At 38.9% G+C, this 22,570-nt stretch overlaps 1 protein-coding gene across 12 annotated transcripts in view; it reads left to right on the forward strand.

Annotated features, from left to right (window-relative positions):
* inpp4ab (inositol polyphosphate-4-phosphatase type I Ab) overlaps positions 1 to 22,570 on the forward strand; it is an 87,266-nt gene that overhangs the window by 22,975 nt on the left and 41,721 nt on the right. For all 12 annotated transcript variants that reach the window (XM_063465701.1, XM_063465704.1, XM_063465705.1 and 9 more), the window contains exons 2-6: positions 17,375 to 17,616; positions 18,367 to 18,411; positions 18,798 to 18,916; positions 19,551 to 19,667; positions 19,750 to 19,829. In XM_063465701.1, the coding sequence (XP_063321771.1) occupies positions 17,508 to 17,616; positions 18,367 to 18,411; positions 18,798 to 18,916; positions 19,551 to 19,667; positions 19,750 to 19,829 (470 nt within the window). In that variant the 5' untranslated portion in view covers positions 17,375 to 17,507. The remainder of the gene's footprint in view (positions 1 to 17,374; positions 17,617 to 18,366; positions 18,412 to 18,797; positions 18,917 to 19,550; positions 19,668 to 19,749; positions 19,830 to 22,570) is intronic.

A 22,570-nucleotide genomic window follows, 5' to 3' on the forward strand; every position in this document is an offset into this window, starting at 1 on the left:
TAAATGGAAAAATTAGGGGTGGTGTTCCCTTTTGTTATGTTTGCTTGAGCTGAACTAAACTGCTTTTAAGAAAAGGTGAAAATGCACCTCTGTAAAAGAAAAGGTGTGCTTGATTTACAACACAAGACAATAACTATAATCACTGAAAGTGAAATGAAATTAAAATCCAATGAATCAATCAGACATATTGTGTCCTCATGTGTCTTATTTTGTCTGAGTAGCTGTGAAACCCCAAAAGATTGTAGCTGGCAGTGATGTACAATTACATTACTTACATTTCCTCCATATCTTAGAGCTGTTTGAGGCCAGTAGATACACAACAAACACTGTGGGCTCAGAAGTAAGCTACTTGTGCAGTGAGGTTAGATGTGCACATTTGATCTGCCCTCAGGAAAACAGGGTTGGAGGAGGGATTCAGCTAGCTCCCATGCTTGGCGTTTCTTGCAACATATGGAGACTTTTCGTATTTGATGTCAAGAAAAATAAAGAAAAATAAAGCTCAGAAATAGTGATTGACAGCCAGGCTGTGTCTGTTTATTTTGTCCATGTTTAGCCCTAAAAGAGTTGTGAAAGTATGACAGCACGCCACCCGCACAAACTGGTGGAAATATGACTCTTAACCAACCCACTGAGCCTTTTCCTGTTAATTATAACATCTGAGTGGCGCATAAAGACAAAAACAGTCCTTTATTTCTTTGTCTCGCACTCTGGTTTTTCACGAAATGAAGTCTTGCCTTCTTTGAGAGAAGTGTTTGAAACCTTCTAACTGAATGGTTGCTGAAGACAGTAAGGACATTTGTGAGTATGAGTGGAGTTTATTACATGTGTGATGTGGCACAGATAGCGTGGTGTGATCTTGTAACTCTTGATTACTGTCACTTGCTGTTTCACATTGTTGTTCTTGTGAATCAGCTGGGCGACAGTCGACAGAGTTTTGGCAGCCAGCGTCATGTTGTCGGTGCTTCCTCTAAAAGTATGAAGGCCGGAAAGGTCACGGCACGCCTGGGCAGCCTCGTATCACGTTACACGTCAGCCCGAGCTCAGCAGAGGAACTGATGTATTCATATTTGAGAAGGCTTTTGTATGTATATCACAGACAGAATAAGCTTCTCTGTGCTTAAAAACTCTGAGTGATGGATCATTACTCTGAGGGTAAGAGATGTGAGCTAACTCCTTCCCCTGGATCTATTAATCCTTTAATGCTAACCTTCAGATTTTTATTTTTATTTTTTGTTTGTTTTCTTTTTGTTTTGTTTTCTGTTTTTGGATTTTTTTTTAAACAGTGAATCACTTTTACGGATTTATATCTGTGCAGCTTTTCACACTCACATATTTGTGTCAAGGGCTGTTGGAGTTTATGGGTGTTTTAAAAACGTTATCTCCATTTATCTCAGGTCTGTCCTCCTCCTCTCTGCTCCTTCAGGAGCTGCTTTACTGCAGCTGCACGCTGAAAGTCTGAGTAAAATAAAGTGACAGCAGGTTTTGTCACGCACCAAGAGATTCACTTCCCTCAGTGAGCCGTATAGTCAGGCTGAGTCACTCACACAGGTGCAGATAGGCTTTTGTTGCTCTGCTGATGGGTTAATTCTGAGTTTACTGACGGTTTTTGTTGCTCTTGCTGCTACTCGTCTTTTCTTCTCTGCTTGCTGAGCATGTGTGCTGAGGTCTGGTGCTCAGAAGTAATTGGACAGTTGTCAGAAAAGCAGTTTCATAGCCAGGCAAGGCCTGTTTCCTTTGTTACTTCAAAAACCTAGGAGTTGATTCCAAGTGATGAATTTTTGTTTGGTAGCTGTTGAGTGGATTTTCAGTATGAGGTCCAAAGAGATGTCAGTACAACTCAGGGAGGCCATCATTAGGCTGAAAAACCAAAATAAACCTATCAGAGAGACAGCATAAACTTTAAGAGTGGTCAAATCAACAATCTGCTCCCCGAAAGGGCCTGAATGACCACAGAAGACAACTAAAGTGGATTATTTTTGATACTCTTAAACAGTTTATTATATTTGTTGGCACTCTGGTGTTCCATTTTATCCTCATATGTTGTATACAGAAGGATTACTTTTTATAACAGATATTGCAATGTTAACAACATGATAACTATATAGTTATAATTTAATAATGTGGCTGCCCAGGTTGTTTGTTCAAGTTGATGTATTAATGTATTTGTGTGCAAGTTTGCTTGCTCCAGGATACACATGAGAACAGGAAAAGCGAGCAAACAGTACAGACACAACACAACCAAAGTGAGGCTAAATAAGCACATGAAGTGGACATGGTGTGCTGTCATACATGTGTGCTGGTAAATGTTCATAGTCAGCTTGTCCAGAGATTTAAAATAATCAGACTTCACACTACCTTAAACACTCAGATTCACACGTTTTTTTTCCTACACTTGGATCTTTTTCATGTCATTAAGAGTAAGATTCCTAATATGGAGATACATGTATAGAGATACAGAAGCCTCACCCATCTGCTGTTTAAGAAGAATGCTATCTTAAAGAGTTAGAAAAAAAAGATTATTTTGAGCTGTGAATCATGCAAAGCTGCTCTAGTAAACTTTAGGGGTAAAAATAAGGAGTTGGAAGTATGTCCTCTTTAATATTGATGCCATATGTTAGGAGTGAATTAGCTGAAAACTGTAAGATGATGAACTTAGGGGCTACACAACACCCAACAAATCCAAATCCACGTGCTGAAACTGGAACAATATTAGCCATATTCATGGTGGGATTATTTATTTATATATATTTTTTTTACAACAACTGAAAGTAGTTTAACATGTCATCTACAACCATGTCCATCTGACCCTTTCCTAAAATGTTTTAATCTATCTAAACACAGTGTTCCCTAGAGTCTGTGCATTAAGTGCATCCGTCTAGTTTATTTTTATGTCTGTGCAACTTTAATCTTGTGTGTGATTTCCAAAATGCATTGCTCTGGATTGAGCCATACACTTGTGTAACTTAGCACATGAATTCAAATATAGCATTAAAAAGCTTATAAAAGCTTATTTTGGGTCAAAGTCACCAAACCTTTGATTTGACTTGTACTTTTATACGTGTAGTTTTCGATTTCACAAACACCATTAAAATAAAAGTTATAGATATCTCCACAGTTATTCCTGTCACAGCCTCAAAATAAGCGTGGCAACATGTTCTTTTAGAGGAACTGATATGGGGTAAATTTTAAATTTTAAACTGAATTATGCAAAGCTGCTCTAGTAGAGTCCAAGAATAAAGATATGGAGCTCCATTTAAACTGCCACACTGGGTAATGGTTTGTATGATAATTTATATCTGTGGTGTCAAGAAACTAAAGCATGAAGAAAGAGACGTGATGGTCAACTTAATAAAATGTCATCCTCCTCTTCATGTCGAGCCTCATCTCCTGAACTGCATAAACATGCTCATTTATTTATTACTGATATAGTCGCAATTATTTAAGCTAATAAGCTGATATCATACTAGTTAATGTTGGACTCAAGTGTGCTAAAAAAAAATCGCACTTTACCTCTGATAAAGAGTTTCCAACAATGCTAAAGCCACCTCAAAGAAATGTTTGCTAACGCCAGTGAACGGCAACTGACGACAGTTAACTGTAGCTAAAGAAGGCTAACAGCAGTCTTGCCTGCAGTTCAGCATATGCTCAAAGTAGAGCTGGGCGATATAACGATATGTATTGCGAAATAACTTTTTCTCGATAGAAAAATTTAACTATTGCGATAGACCTCATCTCTCTTGTCCTCTTTAAAAAAAAAAAAAAAAAAGAACAGCCAATCCAAATTAAGTAGTGCAGAGCCGAACCAATCACAGCCGCAGCGTCACGTCACGTGACTTGTTACGTACAGCACAAGTGCCAAGGCGCACATGTGTATTTGTTTTTGCAGCCGTGCCGCCTGGGTAATGAAGGAAATGAGTTTGCCGACTAGAGAAAAATCAACCGAGAGCGTGAGCGAAGGTTACCGAAGAAAAAACCGATGATGGTTCCAATGCCGGAGAGATTGTCGAATGGAAGGGCCATAGAAGTTCCGTAGTGTGAAGGTATTTCGGCTATTTCAAGTCTGACAAAAAACAGAGTAGCGCGCACTGTAAATTGTGCCGAAAGCAAGTCTGGAAATACAATAAACCGGTGCATGCTCAATCTCTGACTGAAAGCGCTAATTCGTCATTCGGCTTTTGTCAGACTAAAGTAACTGTTAAAGCTGCTTGAAAAGCTAAGCTATACAACAAGGAGAGATTGAGAATTTCCTTTTAGTTCTCAGTTTATTTGATATTGACAAAAGTTAGTCAATTTTGTCTGTTCTTCTGTAAAACAAACTAAGATTTATTTTTAGAATTAAAATTTTGTTTCTAAGTGGAATTGACAATTTAGTAGTCTGTTTTGTTTGTTCTATTTTGAAACTTAAACGCTTTAGCGGCTGCGTTTTGTGTAGTTTGCAATATTTGCCTTTATTTATCTGAAACTGAAGTTTCATGTTCCTTAAGTACATCTACCCTGTTAAACTTATTATGGGAAATAAATATTTAAATTAAAACAAGCTGCTAATCATTTCACATTTTACTTGTGAGCAACTGCACATTTAAATCTTACAAATATAGTTATTTGGCTTATATCGTGATATATATCGTTATCGCCAGAAATGAAAAAAACATATCGTGATATGAAAAAATCTTATATCGCCCAGCTCTAGCTCAAAGACTTCCCTCAGCATGACTGTCATTGGTCAGAAGTGAGACACGCATCTGAATCCTGTCATAGAGTTTTACAGCCTTCTCAGAGTAAAGATAGGTGGATGTTTCTTAGCCAGCCCCTACAGCTGAGGTAAACAGTAGATTGATAACCTTCCACAGATAGGGAACAACTTTGGGGCGGAGCCGGATCCAATCCAATATCAAAGGTAGATGAAATACAAAACTGTACATTAGGCGATTTTGAGAAAATGATTTCCTCTTATCTCCGAGGAAGTCCATCCACTCTGCACACAACGATGATGAGTATTAAACCTGTTAGAGCTCAAGCTCTGTGTTGGACAGCTAATGATGTGGCAGAATAAAGCTTTTTTTTCCCCCCTTCTGCATCGAGGAAGAACCAAATTTAGAAGAAAGTGTTTGACAGATGTGATCAGACAGACACACACACACGCATTCTCCCATGAAAGCGTGTGTCGTAAGGCTTTGTCCTCACTGTGTGAAAGGCCTCCTGGCACAGAGGACGCTGTGAAAAGGAGGTTTCACCATGTATGGTCAAACTTGAGTCTCACGCTCATGCTTTCCAAATCTGTCTTTTTCTGCCTGAGGATGAAGCCAAAGACAGAAGCTCCAAACACACATAAATATGCACTCAGACAGTGTTCAAGGCTAATGTGAGCAGGGTTAGAAACCTAAATGTGTTTCAGACTCGCGACTGAGTGAGCTGAAGGGTGGAGAGACCTTTTTTTCTGGACTCTTGTCATGCTAGAGGTTCATTATGAGCTCTCAGTGGCTCGTTGTTCTGCCAAATGACAGTAAATAAGATTTCTCAATCTACTGATTAAAATCTCTAATCATATTCATGGTGGATACCCACCAAATTCTCCTGGAATAAATGGAAATAAAGCAGCTATTATCCTGTATGTTAAATATTGTGATTAATGATGAATTAAGGATTAATTCTTTGTGCTAAAGAGGGCTGTAAATAATCATTATAATCCTATGATTGAAGGAATAAACACATCTACAGTTTACTACATTCACATCTTCTTCTTTTCCAAACAAAAGTGCAAATTCACTACTTTTAAATATTTAAATAATATAAGATTTTGCTTGGCAAAATGACCTGAATGATTTCTTAAATACAGGTAGGAATTGTAAGATTTTCTTTAATTAACCAGTAAATTATGGCACAATTAAGAGTTTTCTATGACTTAGTTTTGATGGCATTAAAGAGTAAAATGACGAGCTTTAGTTTAGTCATACAGGATACCTTGACTGCAATCTTATATATAAACAACACAACGTAATTTTGACCTCAGGCTATTTCTTTTCCAGTGTGATAGGTCTGTTTCTGCTCTTTACCCTCTGATATTTGTAATATGAGATGAATGCACCAACTGAAACACCACTGACTGTAAACGTTTATCTTAAACTGGTTGTGCAGGGTTTTATTGGTTTCACAGTTTTGAATAGTTTGTGCCTTCCAGCTGGGATTCTGGTTTTTCTGCATTGCACTTCAGTCTTCTGTGCTGGTAGTGCATACCTCAAACAAACAACCCAAACCTTCTGTTTGCCCTGAATGACAAGTGAGGTTAATACCACGAGCAAACAATGTCTTCCTGAGTTACATGTGAATAAGTTTTTATTATGACCACATCGATACGCTATATCTATCATAAAAAATTAATCCTGAGGAGGTTATGTCCGACTTAAAATGAGTTGTGTTTGCAGGAAATGATATTATAATTGTAAAATAAGAAGAAAATAGTAAAATTAACATTATTTTCTTGCTAATCAGTGTTTTCCCCTAGAATTAAATTGTGATTATGGCAGTAGTATAGAGTAGGGGTAGGTAAATGCCATCTCTGTGCACTCACCAGCAGGCCTACATTTTCTTAAAAAGTTAATATCTAATAATAGATGTGCTGGTCATCAGCCTCTCTGGTTAAGCTGTGTCCACAATGGAAACAATTGGAAGCACATAAAATTTAAAATTTTTGTGGTTGTAGTGTATTGTTTTTTTTTTTGTTGTTGTTGTTTGTTTGTTTTTTTTGTCTTGTTCTTTATGGATGATTCCTTGAGAGTCTGTCTGTAAACCCGGTTTCCCAGTAAGGACAAGAAAATGACAGAAGTCATTGTTTTCCACCTGAGGTGATCAAATGCTTTCAGATCTACAAAAATTATAAGCTAGAACTTAAGTGAGGCTTTTATTACTTGCAGTATTTCACAGTAAAACTTGAGATGTACCCAAGTCCTCCCTGTAGTTGCTGCTGTTGATGGATCTTTAGGCCTGTTTGTACCACTAATTAACCTGAATGCACTTTGTGAATCCTGGATAGGGGTTTTAGGTCAGGAGCTCTGGCCTGGATTAACCGTGGTGTTTATACGGTGTATCTGTGTCTCTGCTTCATGTGACTCAGAAACCTACATTGACACATAGAAGCATGCCAAATTTGGAGCTGCCTTATATGGCAGGTTTACCCCCTTTGTAAAAGTTTACCGTTTGGTGTTTTTGTTTGTAGTGAATTTCCAGACCTGCTGCATTGATTCAAGAAGTTAAATCTGTCACTGTCATCTGCTGCAGGTCATACAGAGAGGGTTTGTTTTTGGCAGGATGTAGTGTGAACTCAAACTGAAGAAGGAAAATGCCAGGAAGCAGTATTTGTTTGCAGATCTGTGAAATGGTGGAAATATACTTGACCATTTCTGAGTAGTGAAAGGATTGAGATCGCTAACTGCTGCCCATTAAATGCCTGGACTTTTGTTTTGGAGTGTGTGTATGAGCCCAGTTTTGATAAGGAAAATTGGACATCTTGAGCCCTCTCAAACCCTGGTGTTTTTTGGCCCTGGGAGTGGAAAAAGTGACTTCAGTTGGCTGAGAGGCTGGAATTTTTTTTTTCTTCTAGAAACGAATACCAGAGATGCACAGAGTCTGATAGATTCTTTCTATTAAACCTTTTCTTTAGGGGGGTTGATGACACCTTAAATGTTTTGATTCTTGCACCAGGTTTGATCCTCTTTGCCTTCAAAACTGTCTTAATTGTACGTGGCACAGATTCAACGAGGTGGTGGAAGCATTGCTTAGAGATGGTGATCCGTATTGACATGATAACATCCCAAAGGTGCTCTGTAGGATTGAGATCTGGAGACTGTGGAGGCCATTTGAATACAGTGAACTCATTGTCATGTTCAAGAAACCAGTTTGAGATGATCTGAGCTTTGTGACATGGCGTGTTATCCTGCTGGAAGCAGCCTTCATAAGAAGGTACACTGTGGTCATAAAGAGATGGACATGGTCAGCAACAACACTCAGGTTGGCTGTGGAGTTTAAATGATGCTCAATTTGTATTTCAGGGCTTAAAGTGTGCCAAAAAATGTCCCCCACACCATTACACCACCAGCAGCCTTAACTGTTGATACAAGGCACAATGGATCCATGCTTTCATGCTGTTTAAAGCAAATCTCGCAGCAGAAATTGAAACTCGACAGACCAGCCAACAGTTTTCTGAACTTCTGTTGTCTAATTTTGATATCTTGTGTGAATTGTAGCTTCAGTTTCCTGCTGTTAGCTGAGAGTAGCTCTTAGTGTGGTCTTCTGCTGCTGTTGAGATGCTCTTCTGCATACCTTCGTTGTAATGAGTGGTTATTTGAGTTAATGTATCGGCTTGAAGCAGGCTGGCCATTCTCCTCTGACATCAACAAGACATTTTCTCCCAGTGGGGATATTTTCTGTTTTTTGGACCAGAGAGAGATGTTGTGTGGAGGGGAAAGCAGTTTATGTAATACTTAGAACAATAACTATGCTGCATTCAAAGTCACTTAAATCGATCATTTAATCTACATTCTGATGCTCAGTTTGAACTTCAGCAGGTCATCTTAAATATTTGCATTAACAAGCAGTTGACATGTTGTACCCAATAAAGTGGCCAGTGAGTGTATATTTTTTATTTATTTGGGATAAAAGTCTCAGGCAGTGGAGATGAATAATAAATACAGCTGTGAAAGTAGTCATGGTAGTGAAAGTAGTCACCAAGAGAATGAATTTCTCAGTCCATTAAAATCATCTTAAACTCTTCTGTAAGCACTCATGACAGTTTCAGCTCCTTCTGTAGATCACTCCAAGAAAAGTGGTCTCCTATTTAAAAGTGCTCATCCCCAATTCTCTTCTGACTCTTAGGAAAAACATTTGATACTCATGGCGATCTACACGGATTAAAGGAAACTTGCCAAAGGTGGAAACTAATTACAGGAGAAAGCTGAATGTATATTAGTGAGGAAAAATCACTAAAACTGCAGCAGCAGATTGGATTGTTACCTTAACTTAATTTGAAACCTTCTGTAATGATTAAATCGAGTTCTACAGCATTTTCTGGCACACCTGCTGCTTTGAGTATATCTAAAGACTAATAAGAAGGGCCTGAACGAAGCTGCTCTTGATTATAACATGTATTTTCAGGACTGTGTGGCTGTTTACAGATTGCTCTTCAGTGGCCTTTCCTTCTTTCATTAGAGAGATCTCTTCTATCTAATTAGTGCTTAATGACCTCATGTAATTCAGAAAGAGACTCGTCTATTGCTCTGAATGCTGATAGTTTGATTAGTCGCTTAATAAGACTGATTATCTGAACTCATCCACACACCACTGTTATTTTATCCACTGCTGGGACAGTAGATCTGAAAGCTAAATCAGAGGTATTGTCGTTGCCTTCAAGTACTACTCATGAGGTCAAGGGTTCTTCCTGAAATCTCATTCCAATTTTAAAAAATCAAAAAATCAAAAATCAGTCAAATAGGAAATAAATTCCCTACATGACCCCCTGAGAATTAGCTCATTTGCTTGCTAGCTGTATGTGCTTTCTGTAGCTTGCCAAAGGCCTACTTACAATTTTACCTACAGTTTGACACCAGGCTCAACTAGTTTTCTAATATAAGATGGACATTTTCATGTAACTACAGCTTTTACTTATGAAGCTTAGAGGGCTTAAAATGCTGGAAACAATTCATTTAAAAACAACAAATATCACCTATTTTCAAAGGTAAAAGTTTGCATAAGTTCATTAAATATACTAAAGCTGTTGTACAGATACAGTCAGCTGATAGTGAGCCGGTCAGATGGTAGGCACACACCTGGAGCGGAGACTTGCTGCAGTCATTAATGAACTGGAGCCACGACGGCTGTATAGCTGTTGACTCTTAGCTTTGTGTGTGTGTGTGTGTGTGTGTGTGTGTGTGTGTGTGTGTGTGTGTGTGTGTGGATATATAAATCTTTAGGGAGATGGAGCAGCAGCCATCCTGACTGCTGGAGTCTGAGTTCACAAGCAGCATTTTAAGGTTATAGAGTGCACAGTTATTGCATGTTTACTGTTCACTGTGATGCACTTTGTTTTGTATAGTATCTGCACATACTGTGACTGCAGCTTTTAACAGATGCATTAGACGATTTTATTAGTAAAAATTGTTAAATTGTGCCTTGCTGCTACTTTTTATGCAGAAAGTATCAGCATGATTCCCATTTATCAAACTTAGAAAAACAAATTGTCACAGTTTCTAGAAAATGCCCTCCAAATTTGTTGGATTGATATTAAAACAGAGTTATTCCACTAATTTCTAGCTCCTTAGTTTTACTCTTGGACTCTACTAGAGGAGCTTTGCATGGTTTATAGTTTAAAATAATCCCTCCTTAACTCTACCAGACCTCTGTGAACCCCCTTACTTCAGACTGTTCTAGCTCCTCCCTCCTTTAAGGCAGCTTTATTCTGATAGGATAGGCATGGGCACTCTTTCTGACATCATACAGAGCCAAGAGTAGAAAAAAATGCCTGAAACTGAGCATTTAGAATTTTTGGAAGCCTCTCTTGGCTCAGAGTGATTACTTTTACGTTATCTTGACCTCACAGATCAAAAGCACGGTCACTTTGACCGTGCTTAACAACACTGAAAGGAAATAAGGTGACAGAAAATAGCTAAAAGCACAATACCTCCACCGTAAATGAGTTTGTCTTCACAGGCCTTAAATTTTGTACCTCATTAAAACAGAGCTGTATTAAATCTGTCTGAACCTGACATGCATGCTGTGCATTTATTTACTGACTCCTCTCCAATTATACATGCATTCATTACAAGGCAGAAGTTACGTGATAGGGAGGGGATATTTAAGGCCAAATGATTAAAAAGCAGCCATGCTAATAGTAAAAATACAGCTCTGAATCAAAATCTAAAGCCAAAGTAATAAAAATATCTTGTTTATATGCATCAGCGACAAATGTCACAAAAGGAGAACGCTATTAAAAGTAAAATAAGACAATACTATGTGTGGTCTGGTTTATTTAAGTCAAATTTGCTTGAAATTACTGGTTTAACCTTTACTTAGGTGTTGGGTTTTATTAATGTGACTTGCTGCTCTCCTTTGTGTAGTTCTGCAAAAGTAAGTGTTAAATGCTGTGTAGTAACATGAGGAGGAGTTTTGTGGGTTTGCAGGACAAATTGTCCAGCTGGGGGAGGTTTGCTTATTCTGTATGTGTCAAAATAGCATCCACCTGAATGCCAGGACCGAAGTTTTCCAGGAGAAGAAGATGATCAGTGTTGTTCATTTAGCCTGTCAGTGGTTTTAAGGTTTTAATGATCAGTTTTGCAGCTACAGTGTCCTATTGGTTAATATTTCATTGAGTAGTCAGCCACCTCATGGTGTAGTTAGGAAAATTTGGACCCGCAGCATCCTGCTAACAGTCCAGTGCAAAACTACATTTGAATGCAAATGCAAATAGGGTAGATTTTCCTTCAGGTAGTGCTCCACTTGTTTGCAGTGACAGATGTAGGGCAACTCTATCTGAGAGGCCCGAAATGGAACACTGTTAGTGGTGGACCATATACATCAGGAAGTAGGCCAGCGACTATTAACCCAGACCCACAATTAAGCTCACATTCTGGACCTCTTTGGTTAAAAGTGCCGGTTTTATGGTTCCAGTTTTCAACATCTGAAATTGAAGGAACACATTTTGTGCACTCCTGTATGTTATTTTTTAATATTTTCCAAAGATAAATACATTAACACTTTTCTTAATGAGCCACTTTAAGTTATTTTTAGCTCAATGCAAGAACATACCATCTCTTGATTACTCTGTAATAACTGGGCTCATCTGTAATGCTCGAGTCTTTTATACCTTTGAGTGACAGTCAGACTGCATTACTTATTTTAAGAGACACTGCCAGCAAAATCTGCCTGCTGCACTGTCAGATTTACATGTTTTAAATCAGCCAGGTTCATAACTAAAAGTTTTGGGGGTTTTTTGTTTTTGTTTTTGTTTTTGTTTTTTTGCTAGTTTTACGAACTCTTGGCTAGTAGTTAGCATTTGCTTATAGACATGCCGAATGACTGGGGGCAATCTGCTAGCAACTAAACTAATCAGAATGGTTTTTTTGGTGTAGTACCCTTCAGCAACCACTCACCAACTGGTCACAGAACAACCGTTTTTATCTCTCCACCTAAGTTTGCCAAGGGGTCTCTAACTGGTCTCTAGCTTGTATGACTGAGGTCTAAGCTTCCTATCGTTAGCTTAGTGCTCCATGCTCTCGTCCAAATATGCTAATTTCTGGCTTCAAACAACTAACCTGTAAAACTGCTAATTCTCTAACCACTTAGACCAAAACCAATGGGTGATGTCCCAATGGCTAAGTCCATCTTTTATATACAGTGTGTGTTTAAATTTGAGTGGGCTTTTGTGTAGCACATAGTGTCAGGAAAACAGTTTGGCTGTTTTGTAGAAACAGGTGTGATTATCCACACATTATTTTGATTATTTTTTTTCTATAGGAAATGGAGCACAACTCAACCCAAATAGACTGCAGAGATCTCCTTGTGTGTATTGTTAATCTAGACCGCGGTGCTCCTCCATCTGAGCCGGGTACAGTCCCTCGTGTGGACAGCTTTGCTGTAAATAGGCTAATTGCTCTTTACAAAAAATGGGACAAAGAGAAGAAAAGCAGGAGAAAGAGTGGGACATTTGCTCGTACACAGACCGAAACCTTTAGGGGGACAATCCCAAAAGAGGAGTGGAGCAAAAGAAAAAGTACAGGGGTGAAGAACGATGGACAGACAAGATGTTGGTGAGACGCTCAAGATGACATATAAAAGGATAACAAAAATAAGCAGGAGAACAGAGGAAAAAAAATAGATGGGCATATGGGGAACGTTCATCAGGCATTAAAACATCACATAAAATGCTCTGGTGAAGCAGTGAGAGCTCGCACACAGACACAAACTGTGCTCTTATGTATTTTCCACTGTTTATGCAGACGTGCTGGGGCTCAAGAGGCTGACAGAGCATGCTCAAACTCATACACACACACACACACACACACACACACACACACACGCTCTTCACTCTTTCACACTATCAACATATCCATATATGAGACAACATAGCCTGGGACGTGTTTGGACTGTGACACCATGTGGAGTGTTGGAGGTGCAAGAAGTGTAGATTTAAGCTTTTCATTTGAGGGGCAGAGCAAAAAATAATTTTTCTTTTCCAGTTTAACACAGTCAGAAATTAAACGTTAATGGATGTTACTAAAGAACTGGGTTTCCAGTTGTTAGCTTGTGTCTTCAGCACGTGAAGTTCATGCTAGGTTGAGGTATTTGCAGAATTTTCAACTTCTTTACCTTCAAAACCTTCTGAGTGGCCTTTTCAGTTTGTGCTTCAGTCACCTAAAGCAGACAAACACCATTTAGGGGGTTAAAAATGGTCCACATTCTTTCATCTCTGAAAAATTTGTAAGTAGCAAATTGAAATCTACAGATGATCTGATTGAGGTATTTTAAAAACAAACAAAAGCAGCTCTGCAAAAACTTTAGACATAAACAAAGGTGGAAACCTTAAAAACTATGGTTATTGATGTTGGTCTAGTCCACCATGCACCGCTTGAGGTTAGTCCTTAATGTTGCTGTGTGATTTGAATGATTTGCTTCCAAACAGTCCTGGTCCTGAGCTGACGGCCAGTCTTCCTGGAAGCAGTCAGATGTTTTGGTCTCTGGGACACGGTGGGCTGTCTTTCATAAACCCTTCATAAAGACAGTTTTTATGAAAGACATAAATAGTGCTAATAAAAAGTTGATATGTTATTTAACCAGCGGATGTGCTGTATTCACCTAGGCTGCTCCTGTGTTGTGTCAGCAGTAAACACCCCTGATTCAGTGGCACTGGACAGGAGTGATTTTCATGGCTTAGATACAAGTACCCTCGAGTCTACACCAAGGTTACTGTCGTTAAATTAAACTAAACTAAAACAGTGTAGTTGAATAAAATAAAAACTACTACTAGACCTTTGAAAAAACTGAAAAAACTTTGGGAACTTGGGTAAAATAAAATAAATATTTGTATATTTTGGTTAAATTTGTTATCACAAACTGTCTGATGAGACTTGGGATGTTTACAAGATAGAGAGCCAAGTGCTTTCAAATGTTCTTGTTATATTGTTATATGTGTACTGATGTGTACTGACATTATTCCAAAAATGCTGTATTAATTTTTTTTTTAAAAAGCTCGGAAAGCTACCTGAAACTAGACTGAATTTAAAAACCAAAAGTGAAAAAGAAAAAACCCCAAAACTAAACCTGATAGGGCCATTTTCATTTCATGAATGTAACATAAATATGTTTTCACGTAAAACAAAAATAACGCTGTTCTACGCAACTTCGTTAGCTCTGATTGGAACTCATCTCCAGAATATTTTCGTCTTGTTATGCATTTGTTGGTTAAAGTGTAAATTTCATCACAGCTTTAGTTATTGTCTTGTTTTTGTCAGGAAAAACCTGCCACTTCTGGTTAGAATCAACATGAGTGGTCCACTGGAGGTCGTGTTGTTGTTCTCTGGTCCTCCTCCAGCAGATATGCCGCTGCTGGGTTAATGTCCAGCTCTCCTGGTTTAATGGCCTTACTTCTGGTATCTCCTCCACACCGCTGAGCATGTGCTGAGATGTTCCATCCTGCAGGAGCTGGACTGTCTGTGCTGCCTTAAACGGGCTGCAGGTACAGTCTCATGCTACCAGCAGGTACAAGGACACAAACTAACACAAGGCTAAACTGGAGGAAAATCAGGCATGAAGAGAAGCAACACCTCCTGAACCATTACCTTATTGGGCTGTCTTGTTGTTGCCACTCCTGTGCACCTGTTGTCACTTTGATTTGCACCAAAGCAGCTTAAATGGACTCACAGTGGTTTCTGCTTGCTAGCTGGACAGACTTAGATCCCTACAGTTTAACTGACTTTGTGTCACACTGATGATCAAGTGTTTCCGAGTGTGTAATAAGCTTTTATTTTATTTTTGTGGGCCACATACAGACCACTTGAAATATTTGTGGGCCGTGTAAATAAGTTTAACAACTCATGTGGTCCCTGATATATCTTAATATGAGAAAAGAAGAAAAAAAACAACAAAACAAAACAGAAAAAAGCTGATTTCTATAATAGACTGTGAAAAAACTAACTTTTCTGTCATTTAATTGTTTATGGGTTAATTACTTTGGTAATAAAATCTATGTGCAGGAGGTCTACAATTAGGAAAAGCTGCAAAATGAACGAAAACACAGTTAAAAATCCTAAATCTATGCTCTTCTTCACATTTTTTCAAAGCTGTCCAGTGGACCGGATTGGAGTCCTTACGGCCCACTTCAGTCTTCACTTCAGTCTTCACGTCAGGCCCTGGGCCTTATGTTTGACACCCCTGATTTAGTGAATATACATCACCTTTAAAAGGGGGCACAGCTCAACCTTGTGCATGTAGCACAGGTGCACTTCTGTGGTGGTTGGGTTAAATGAATAGCAGATACATTTTGTGTGTGTGTGTCTCAGTGAATGAAGCAGTAATGAGGGCCCACGGTGGGAAAAGAGGATGCTCGCTCATTTAAATTCTGCTGCTCGCGTAGACACTGAACCTGCAGCTGATTCATATTTGTAAAAACAAGATTTTCTGTTTGTGTCCTCATGAAAATTAATGTGATGCTTTTGACCTTCTTTACCCTGAACACGCTGCAAGGGGCCATCTCCGCTCTGGCTGTCTGTTTTGTATTTGCATGGAGAGATTTGCATATGATTAAATTATTGGATGTATTGCTGTGTTGTGTTGTGACTCTGATGTGAAAGTGAGAGCCACGGAAATGTGAAGTTGCTGCATGTTTCTCAGACGCTGAGATGATGCCGTATTGATCAATCCCTGTTAGTGAAATCAGATTCTTCCAGCAACAAAAAGGGTGGACGGTTGAAGCAGAACATGAGCACACAAGCAGAATATTAAATAAGCTGGAGGAAGACGGGCTGAGCCTTAGAAGAACTTATGCTGCAGGCTGCGTCGGCGGCCATTGTGAATAAAGGCTCGAGTTCTCGACCCGATATTTTCAGTTTGTCCTGTCAGTTTTACTTTCTGTGATTCGTTCCTCATTTCTGTTCTTCAAACACTTTCATTATCGTATTTGTTGGAATTCAAAACTACACCGCATGCAGTTTTTAGATTTTGTTTCTCTTGAAAGATGTCGTCCTGATGATGTCCAGCTAGTGCCCGTAAACCACGAATTCTCTGACTCCTCTGTTTGTGCAAACAAACTTGTTATTACAATAGATTAATGGACTATATCAGTCTAGCCAGACTAAACAAGTAAAGCGTATTAAACAGAGAATAAAGGATAAACAGTCTAAAACAGCAGTGCAGTTTATTTATGTATTTATAGAGGACCAAAACTGCCAAAATTAAAAAAATAAATAAATGCCACAACAGATGTTGCTGTTAAATGCTTGAAAAGAATATAGATAAATATAGCAGTTAGTTGATGTTTTCTCTAATTTGCTTCTTAGAATTAACTTTATGTTAAAGGATTAACATGCTGTGTGATCATTGTGATCGACTGTGATCTGAGGGGTATACCACGATTCAAAAAGGTCAACAACAGCAAGCTTTCTTTGCTCTACCCTAGTACAAGATGACGAGTATCATGACGGTGGTTGTCACCTTCCTCTGTTAAGCCGAGCTCTCTAGGCCTGGTGTATGTTTACATAAAAATGGGTATTTCACTCTTCTTTTACACAAAGGATGCCTCTGAGCGCCCCCTAGCCTGATCAGACACGTTAGCATGTAATGATAAAAGGTGAAAAAATGTATAAAGAACATAAATACAAAAAATAAAAAAGTGAAATGCAAATTTGATTGTAAATAGGACAACATTAATACCCTAGAAAATCATTAGATTTGGTGCACAGATCGGTAACATAAACATTTTAACTTTAATTACTGGCTGCACGTCAGATCTGTGAAACTTTAAACTGGGTACTTTGAAACATTGAAGCTGACTGTCTCACAGCCTGGTAAATAAGATGTGGAGATAACTTTAGTCACGAGATCAAAGTGAAATGAACTTTATTGATTGCTCTGGACCAAGTTATGTGTTCAGCATAAGTTACTATGGCGATCAAAGCTGAAGCTCAACATACCTACGAATCTGCTAATCTGACTTTATGGCACAGCCCTCAGATGATGGGGACATAGGTGTATGTTGTTCTGGGTTTTGGAACTCCAACTGATCATTGATGCCTTAAGGACAAAAGTCATTTTTAAAAAATATAAAATTGCTGTAAATTCTGGTTGGTAAAACATCCCTCACCTCTCCTCTTCTCTCCGCTCTTGTCCTATGTAGAGAGGTGAAGCGTTTCCTTGGCGCCACCGTGGATCTGCGGAGGTGGAGGGTCACATCACATGGGAGTGTGCGACTGCACGCGTGACGGTGTGTGTTTAGGCCTCCTGCCGTCGCTCGCTCGTCCCAGACAGGCATGGCGGGGGGCAGGGAGCGCAGCGGCTCGAGGACGCAGAGGCCGTGGTCGGTGTACCGAGCCAACACGCTGGAGCTGTCCAACGAGATGATCAGCTTGGCGCTCGCAGGTCAGAATATCGTGGAAACTGAGCTAGAGTCAGAAACTTTTTAGTGTTTTGTGCATTTTAGCAAAATAGAGTGTCAAATATAGTTTGGTCACATTTAAGGAGTTTAGGTTTACACACTGATAAAGCATCCCTGAGGTATTCACGCATTATCAAAATGGTCAGATTTTGTATTTCAAAGTAAAAGCCTTGAAATATCCTGTATGAGTTTTTTACCTTTAATTTACAAACCGATTACAGGGAAACGTCCTGTTTTCACAGACGTATTTCCCTTTACATTGATAGTATAACACGTCAGACTGTCACTGATTTAATATCAAGGCAGTCTGATTTGATCTGATCTGATCAAAATAAAAACCTTTCCTATAAAGGTAAACATGGCTCATATAGCCATGAAAGGGATTACAGGAAAACATCCTTTTTACAGACATGCTGCTAATCTAAAGGGAAGTATGATACCTCAGGCTGTCATTCCACGTCAAGTCATTCTGTGTATTTCAAAATAAAAGCCTGAGCTGAGCTGTGTTTACCTTTAATTTAAAAAGACATTACAAGGGTGCAAGTTTCATTTTCATCTAAACATAATCAAAATTGACCTAAAGTAGCTTCAATGTTGCAGCTGGAGATGATTTTAATAAATGAACTGCTGGTCGACTTTGTTTTTTAGTACTGCAGCATAATTTATCATGTACACAAGGTTCAAATGCTGTTTCTCTGACTTAATGTTCTGATGACGTTTGTGTTACTTTGCAGGAAATAGTCAGGACCCAGATGAACCTGTGCTGGAATTCAGTGTGGGTGAGTAATATGAGCATTTATGATGGCTGTCCGTGACATTTATAACCCGTATTTAAATTTAGTGGTCGTTAGTGCCTCAGTTCATGATCTACTCACTGCAAGTGACAGTGACTACCATAAGAGCAGAGTCTGCTCTTATGGTAGCAAAATATATTCAGAAAATCTCCATAAAACAGCAGCTCAGCAGCAGAAATATATCAGACAGTGAGAATATATGAGTATATGGTCAGCTGGTTGTGAGTTAATGAGTATGTGTAATCAATCCAAACATTTTGAAACAAACTCTCCAACCTCGCAGCTGCAAGACTGCCTGTGCAACCACAAGCGCCTTCAGAGAGTCTTCCTGCTTGACTCTTGGCTTGATTTGCTTGTGTTTTCTCACCCAGCATGCACAGACCTGGTGACTCCTTCTCTGGACCGAAAACCCAACACCTTTGTAGCAGTGAGCTGCACGACACCGCCGCAGGCCTTCTGGACCAAACACGCCCAGACTGAAGTCATAGAGGTCAGACTCGTCACACAGATACAGAAACTAACTTAAAGTTACAGTTGGACTAATGTTTAAGCAGCTCTAGCTTCCATAACGTTGATTTCAGCTTGTAGGTGTGACTTAGCTACGGCATAGTGACCTGTTTGCCACCACCCACACCTTCCTTATCTACGTCATTCAGTCTGGATGTGGAGGACGAGGGAGAAATGAATAATAAAAATGCAAAAACACACTTTTAGAAAAGTTTTGTTGCCAAACACAAATGTGACCTCTGAAAGAGCAATTTCAGAGGTCACATCACTTTGTATTGAATGCATTTATTTACACGCCCCCTCAAGTGCAGAGTGAGTCATCAAAAATAAGGATTTTGTTGGGTAAACACTCATAAATATGTATTTTTATGCATATTTGGCAAAGTTAGAATGATACAGTTTGAAACCAGTGTATTTTTAGGCTTATCTGTATGTGTTACAATGACTTTCTTCTTCCAAAATGCCTGTTTTGCACATGGTTTGAACTTTTAACTTAAATGTCAAAGCAAATTGAAGCTGCTATTGTGTTACTTTTCCTTGAAAATGTGATATGATAATAACAATAAAACAAAACATGAACTGCTGAACTATTTTGTGTAACCTGTGTCTCTCCACAGGGCACCAGTAACCCCAGCTTCCTCAGCAGCATTGCCTTCTTCCAGGACTCCAACATCAACCAGCTGACGCAGGTCAAACTGGCTGTGTATGATGTGAAGGATCGCTCGCAGGGCACGGTACGACCAGCAGCACTGATAATTTTATTTTAATAATTTGAGCAAAGAAGCAGCTCAGCGTGTGAACTGTCTGTCTGTCCAGATGTACATGTTGGGCTCTGCACTTTTCCCTGTGAAGGAGATACTGCAAGAGAAGAGCCACAAATTACAGCTCGAACTGCGGTAACACACACACACACACACACTTAAACACACACACACACACTTAAACACACAAACACTTCTGCTTTTTTACTGCTGTATTCAAGATTATTTAAATTCACCCCAGTTCTTTAAGCAAAACTCACTCCATCTTATTGCTGTTTTATTGCCGTCTTGATGCACCACTTTCACTTTGAAGACATAAACTGACTGCGAGTGAAAGATTTTTTGAAGCCATTTCTAAACAACTGCATATTCCAATATCATAATTACACCCCCACTAATATTTGGTTCAAGGTCTCTTAGCATGTTGCACCTCAGCCAGAAACTTTTCACAGCCATCAATGAGCTTCTGGTATAATCCTGGCTTATATTTGACTGCTATTCTTGGCAGAATTGGGAGAGTTAAAGTGTTTGTTTCTTGGCGCAGTCTTGGCTTTTAAGCTCAGTCCACAAATCTTTTCAACAGGGTGTAGGTCGGGGTTTTGGGAAGGCCATTCCAGAAGTTCAATGTGAACCTGCTTTATCCATTCAAAACTAGTTTTAATGTGTGTTTGGGATCATTATCCTATTGGAACACCCACTTATGTCAAAGTTTCAATGGTCTAGCTGTTGATTTGAGGTGAAGTTAAAGATTTTGGAGGTAGTCCTCCTCCTTCATTATTCCATCCACTTTTTGCATCACCAGTACCACTGACAGCAAAACAGCCCCAGAGCATTATGCTAGCACCACCCTGCTTGACAGCTGGTACAGGTTTGAAAACATACCTCTTGTCATTGTGGACAAATAGCTCAATCTTTGTTTGGTTTGACCATAAAACCTGTGGGCAGCTGCAAATTTTAGTCCATTTTGAAGGTGTAGATCTTCAAGAAGGGGCGTTTCTCTTGGTCAGCACCCTATCAGTCCATGATGATGATGTAAAACTGGTGTCACTGTGGACAGAGATTTTGGTCTTCTAGCAGTTTCCAGTTCATGACAGGCTCGAGTCTTGATGGTTCCTGATTTGTTCCTGGGCATCCCTACCAATTTCCTCTCATTTGAGGGTAACAGTTTGGATCTTCTTCCAGACCTCAGCAAATCTGAATAACTTGTACTTAAGTACAGTTGTTTGAACCGATGACCTTGGAATCTGCAGTTGTTTAGAAAAGACTCCAAAAGACCTTCCCAACTTGTTTAAATGTACAGTTCTCCTTCTTGGATCTTCACTGAGTTCCTTAGACTTTCCCTTAGTTTTGAGTATTGGTCAGTCCAATGAGTTCTATCAAACAATCCTTTTTATGCTGCAAAGAAAAGCTACCAGTTGGACACAATCATAATCACTAACAAGAAGTTAACAAACATGTGCACCCAGTGTTTTAAAGTTGTTAAAGATGTATGCTGCACAATCATTCCACCCTGGAAAAGAACAGTTAAAAGAAATCATTAAAAAGACAAGATTATCAATCAATCAAGCAATTTATTTATAAGCAGATTTAAAAACAACAGGCTGACCAAAGTGCTGTACATAATAAAAAAGTAAAAAGTAGATCAAACACACACAAAGAACAAAACAAAACTCAGTCACAATTAAAAGCTAGAGTGCAAAAATGTGTTTTGATTGATTGATTGATAATATTTTATTCATCCCGAGGGAAATTGGGTTAAGGCTGCCAGCCTTGCCAGCGCCATACGCCATTTTCAAACGGGTTTTAAAAATGTCTAGTGCTGGAGAGATCCTAATTTCAAGAGGCAGACTGTTCCAAAGTTTGGGAGCAGCAATCGCTCCTCTGTTTTTTAGACTGCTTCTAGGGACAACTAGAAGCAACTTATCAGCTGACCTAAGAGTTCTATTTGGAGTATTTTTAGTTAACAGATCAGAGAGGTATGACGGAGCTAATCCATTTAGAGATTTAAAAACAAGCAATAAAATCTTAAAATCAATTCTACAACATACTGGAAGCCAGTGTAAATGAACCAAGACTGGGCAAAAATGGTCATGTTTACGAGTGCCTGTCAAGAGTCGGGCTGCAGCATTCTGAACTAGCTGAAGATGAGAGAGCAGAGCCTGGCTGATACCAAAATAAAGACTATTACAGTAGTAAAGCCTAGATGAAATAAATGCATGTATCACTTTCTCGAAGTCAGCAAATGACAAAATGTTCTTAGTTTTTGCAAGGGCCCTGAGCTAGAAGAAGTTGGCTTTTACAACAGAATTTATTTGTTTCTCAAATGAAAAGCTGCTCTCAAAGAACACTCCCAGATTCTTTGCAAAGGGATTTCTGGACTTTTCCAGAGGACCAAGGTCAACCTTAAGAGAAAAGCGAGGGTCAGAAGGTCCAAATAGAACAATCTCAATTTTTTGGTCGTTTATATTCAAAAGATTTAATGCAAACCATGATTTAATGTCATCAAGGCAGTCTAGCCAAAGAAAGATTACCATGACATTCATGCCCATGATGATTGTGTGTAACCTGCTGACCACAACGGTAAGCAAGAAATAAAAGATGCTTGAATTTTAACTGTACAGAAGTTACATTTCATTTTTATGAAATGTTTCTTCTTACTTTGAAAAGTAAGAAGTGTTGTCATTTATGTATTTACAACATATAAAAGCCTGCTTGTCATTTACTTCAATTTTTTTTCCATCTTGACACAAAGCCTAACGTGGTTAGTAAAATGAAATGATGTGTGTCGTCCTTCCTTTACTTTAAATGTGCTTCCTGCTAAATTTGCAAGACAAAACTTGAAATGGAAAAAGGATATAGTGACAGATTTGTGGTTC

This window comes from Pelmatolapia mariae, linkage group LG23, assembly GCF_036321145.2.
Source record: "Pelmatolapia mariae isolate MD_Pm_ZW linkage group LG23, Pm_UMD_F_2, whole genome shotgun sequence".
NCBI lineage: Eukaryota > Metazoa > Chordata > Actinopteri > Cichliformes > Cichlidae > Pelmatolapia > Pelmatolapia mariae.